The 5,000-nt window shown below is 50.7% G+C and overlaps 1 protein-coding gene across 1 annotated transcript in view; it reads right to left on the bottom strand.

Moving 5' to 3' along the window:
• Window positions 1-5,000, bottom strand: part of LOC143013870 (receptor-type tyrosine-protein phosphatase gamma-like) — a gene marked incomplete at its 5' end in the record, with an annotated part of 42,516 nt that overhangs the window by 17,847 nt on the left and 19,669 nt on the right. The window contains 2 exons of the mRNA XM_076167574.1: window positions 162-375; window positions 4,267-4,424. Coding sequence (XP_076023689.1) covers window positions 162-375; window positions 4,267-4,424 — 372 coding nt within the window. The remainder of the gene's footprint in view (window positions 1-161; window positions 376-4,266; window positions 4,425-5,000) is intronic.

The following is a 5,000-nucleotide window of genomic DNA, read 5'->3' as shown; positions in this document are numbered from 1 at the left end:
CTAAGTATCTGGACTCTGTTCTGTGTAAACACGTAGAGTTCCCTTCATTGTGTCGTGATGTGAGATCAGATTCTGTTGTCTTCTACTTTATAAAGTGTTATTTTGGAGGTTGTCATCTATGAGTCAGTGGTGTTGTTGATGTCATTCTCTCTGTGTTGTACCTTTGGACGACTCTGTGCCGTAAGGACCGCTGCTGCCGCCGCCTCCGCCGCCGCCGCTGTCCGTCAGGTCGGGCAGCCAGGCGTCTTTCATGGCCGACTTGTAGACGTGACGATGATCCAAACTCTGGATGGGCCTGAAGTTACTGCGTAGATAATCCACTGACTTCACGTGATCCTGCTGCTCGGTGGTGAAGATGGAGTAGAACGCCTCCAACTGGAGAGAGAGAGGGGGGGGGGGGGTCATTCATACATCTGGAACATAAATACACTGTGTCTCCATGGTTACGTAGGACATGAGGTCTCTGACTGATGTTCTGGTTGGAAGTGACAGATGTTTCCAGAAGTGTTTGGTTTGTGTTGCACTGAAGGAGAGAAGAAGAAGTTAGAGCTCTACAGACGCAAAGCAACAGATGAAGAAGAGTGAGAGGACTGAGAGAGGAAGAGTGGAGACGTCTGAGGGTCCGCGTGTGAAGAAGAGGAGCAAAGGGAGCTGTGCAGCAGAGGAGCTGCTGGAGAACAGAAGAGGAGATGGAGAGGACATGTTGGGCCCACCGCCTGTAGTTACTATGGTAACTCTACTTCCTGTTATCATCAGCTGAGCTCAGGTTGAGTCATGTTTGTCTGAATGCTCTCAGTAGAACATGATGAGGCTCAGCAGCTGAACTCTGCTTGTCTTCTCTATGTGAAGGAAGTAAAATCACTGATTGAGGCTGTAAGCTGAGTTCTTGGGTTCCCTCTGCTTTGAAGCAGTTTGTCTGGCTTAGCGAGCCGAGCCGTCAGCTGGTGAACAGTTTGCTTTGGCTTCCTGTTGATGTTGGCCTCTTCCTGTGTGTCGCCGTTTGTCAAACGCTCACCGGGCGGCGAGACGTCCAGAGCAGACGTGGATTTCCACCGTGTGACTGAAGTGTCAGCGCTCTGTCTGCGGCGGCAGATGGATCCTGTGTGCACGCTAACACGCTAACAGCTTGTGCCGGGAGGAGTGGGGGCTGCTGGGAGTCTGAGTTTGTTGTAGGAAGGAAACTGAGACTTACTGTGGCAGATGGCATCTGGTGCCCACACACACACACACACACACACACACACACACACATACACACACGCTAAAGCAGAGTTTGATTTAGGTGGACTGAAGGAGAGCGTCCTCCCTTTACACCTCCCTCCCCCCTTTGCTCCGGCCTCATTAGCATCATCCTGAATACTTACTCTAAAAGTATAAAAGTGTGTGAAAGTTGAGGTTTCAGTCTGCAGACCTCACACACACACACACACACACACACACCTGTCCTCCTCTTCCATGATGGAAGCGATCTGAACACTGGCCTGTAGTTCCATCTGCTCTCATGTTCTCTCTCTTCTAAACTCTGCCTACGCGTCCCCATGTTGATCTCTTTCATCCTGTGACGTCTTCATCACATACAGTAACGTATGTGACGGGCTACTTTGCTCTGCCTGCTGCATCCAAGACCCGGGGCATGTGAGGAGGCGTGTGGAGCCGGAGCCTTCAGGTCCACGATCCTCAGTCTACTCTGTTTTGTGTTTTAAGATGAGATGGCGCTGTGGTTTATTCTACTTCCTGCTGCTGTGACACTTTAATTTCCTCTTGCAGGATCAGTAGATGTTATCTGGCGTTCACCTGGGCGATGTGTGCACACGTGCAGCCTCACACAGATCATGAACCTGAACATGTTGCTGACAGATGTGTCATATACTGGGCTCATTACTTATCAATCAACCCTCAGATCATCTATCTATATTTCAGTCTGTTACTCTTATGTAGCTAAACGTCTTCATAGATACCCAGGTCTATGGATTGTTGATTGATAAGTTGTGAGCCGGAGCCTATGTCATATTCTTCTTTGATGTCTTCCAGAATCTGAGGACAAACCCAGGACCACCTGGAGTGATGAGGGACGGGACAACTGCTGTCCAAACTGCTGTCCACAGGATTGAGACAGAAAGTCTCCACACTTCCTCTTCTCTGCTCCAACAGGAAGCAGCTGGACTTGGGACAGTGTTTTGATTTGATCCTGTGGTTTGGTTTACGGCAGACTGTTGCGTTTCCTCATTGCTCTCTGGTTGCTCTCTGGTCCTTGCTCTCCTGGTCTCCTGCTCTCCTGGTCTATTGGTCTCCTGGTCTCTTGGTCTCCTGGTCTCCTGGTCTCTTGGTCTCCTCCTCCCTGGTTGGTTGTAAATTCAGGTAGACGAAAAAACCCAAGCCCAAATGTGCGTGTTGTAAGGCCCCTTTAGTTGAGTCTGAGCATGGATGGGCTCTCAGAGCTTGGGCCTGCAGCGTGGCGTCACTGACCTACTTCAACTCTCGTCCCAAACAAAGGCGGAGGCTGATCCTCCCTCCGTCTCTCTTTCATCTCCTCCATCGTGTTTCCTCTGGAGATCAGCGCAGAATAACGACAGGAAACATACAAACTTCAAACAGAACTTTGAGCTTAGAGACCAGGTGGTCACAGCAGCAGAGCAGGAGGGACAGCGGCGTCCCGCTGAGCCCTGCCTCCATCTCAGTGGAAACAAAGGAAAACCAGACTCCAAATGTGGTTAAAGCTCCAGACTCATCTGTGAGCTTCTGTCACTCATGTGGGCCTGGCTTTGAGTGACACAGCTCAGCGTTTGTGTTGATTTCATCAGATGGACCACCTACAACAAGCAAACACCATGGCAACCACCCTGAACACTGCAGCCATCACCTAGCAACACCATAGCAACAAACCAAACTACCAAACCTGTGTGTGTGTGTGTGTGTGTGTGGATGATGAATGACAGAGTGCGCTGTGCTGGCGTGATGGTTCTTCCTCCCTCTCATCCATCTCTCTGCTCCTCCTCTTCATCTCCGTTTGGAACGCTCCACTGCTGCTCTTAAACAAACTCATTTGCTCTCATTAGAGGACGAAGCTGCCAAGTCGCCTCTGGACTGAGGAGGAGGAGGATGGAGAGCGCTGAAGATTTTCCTCTCAAACTCTGCAGCAGCTTCTCTCTTCATCATCATCATCATCCTCAGCTTCTCTCTTCATCATCATCATCCTCCTCAGCTTCTCTCTTCATCATCCTCAGCTTCTCTCTTCATCATTATCCTCATCCTCAGCTACTCTCTTCATCATCCTCATCTTCTCTCTTCATCATCCTCATCCTCATCTACTCCGTAACTACTAATTGTTCTAAAATACCTTTTAGTGTTCACAGAAAAACTTATTTTCTGGAAAACTATCAATCAATCAGTTCCAGTAATTCCTTCCTCATCTGTCCTGTCGCCCCCTGGTGGTGAGCTGTGGTTCGCTCAGCTGAGAGGCAGAGCTGTGACTCACGTCTGAGCTCCTCCTCTGTGGTCTCACACCTTCTTCCTGTTTAACACCTCGCCAACAAGCACAACAGCACCGCCGAGCACAACAAGCACAACAAGCACCCACACGTTTGCTCACACGTCTCCTCACACGTCTCCTCCCATGTCCCCTCCCATGTCTCCTCACATGTCTCCTCCCATGTCTCCTCCCATGTCTCCTCACATGTCTCCTCCCATGTCTCCTCCCATGTCTCCTCACATGTCTCCTCCCATGTCTCCTCCCATGTCTCCTCACACGTCTCCTCACATGTCTCCTCCCATGTCTCCTCACACGTCTCCTCACATGTCTCCTCCCATGTCTCCTCACACGTCTCCTCACATGTCTCCTCCCATGTCTCCTCACACGTCTCCTCACATGTCTCCTCCCATGTCTCCTCAGCCTCTAAGCTTTGCACTTCTTTGGCTTTTATTCTCCGGATGTAAAAATCCTCCAGCAGTCACAGTTTGGTTTGTGCCAAACAAACTGTGACTTCCTGTCTTCACGCCGAGTCACGCCGCATTTAAACGTCTTTATTTCTTCTGTTTCCACAAAACTCCAGAATAGTGTGTGTGTGTGTGTGTGTGTGTGTGTGTGTTCACTCCCAACCAATCAGAATGCAGCTTGGTTGTTTCCAGATTAGCTGTTAGTGGGTTGCTATGGTCCTAATCTGTGGTTTCCATGGAGTTACATTGTGATGGCTGGTGTCCTCAGGGTGGAGACAGAGACTCTCATGATGTCATCATCAGCCCATGTGTGGATGTGTGTGTGTTCCTCACCTGTCTGTAGGAGACGTAGACGGGTCTGCTGAAGATGATCCACTCCACCACCTTACTGCAGGGGGGCGTGGTCAGAGAGCCGGTGTAGCGGTAGTAACTCCCGAGCGAGGAGGGCAGCATGTCCTTCAGCACAAAGGGCTCCAGGAACGTCTCCTTCTCTGCAGGGAAGGACACAGTGTGAGGACACAGATCCATACCTGATCTCCGCTGCGCCGGCTCTCCCAGGTGCAGCAGCTTCCTGGATGGCGTCCAGGTGCTCCGGTTTCATCGCCTTTGGCTTTGTGCTATTGATTCCATTTGCATTGTGTCGGCCTTGTTCACCGTTTGCTATTGACGGACACGATTACATCGAGCGCCCGTAATGAGGCTCCTCTGGTGTGGAGATAACATCGACGCTACGACCGCCTGACGCCCTGACGCCTAAAGGTTGAGCCTGGAGAAGGAGGCACTCCAAACACAACATCATGCCATGCAGCCTGAGGGACAACATAACCAACATAACTAAGGAGATAGGGTCAAAGGTCATCCATGTCACCTGTAGGTGGCACTACAGTCAAGGTCAGAGAGGAAAGGGTTAAACCTCTCTGATCACCAAAGAGATCAGGGTTCATCCTCACAGAGAGGAAGGATGATCAAAGACCAGAGGAAGAGGAGGGAGATAAGATTGTGTGTGTGCTGGCTGTTCAGGGGGGCGGGGCCTGGTGACAGGGATGGACTAGGGCCTGTGTGTGTGT

Source organism: Genypterus blacodes, unplaced genomic scaffold, assembly GCF_046128005.1.
Source record: "Genypterus blacodes isolate CSIRO-AG114 ecotype Tasmania unplaced genomic scaffold, CSIRO-AGI_Gbla_v1 ptg000161l_1, whole genome shotgun sequence".
Taxonomy (NCBI): domain Eukaryota; kingdom Metazoa; phylum Chordata; class Actinopteri; order Ophidiiformes; family Ophidiidae; genus Genypterus; species Genypterus blacodes.
This window is presented reverse-complemented; position numbering and strand designations above follow the sequence as displayed.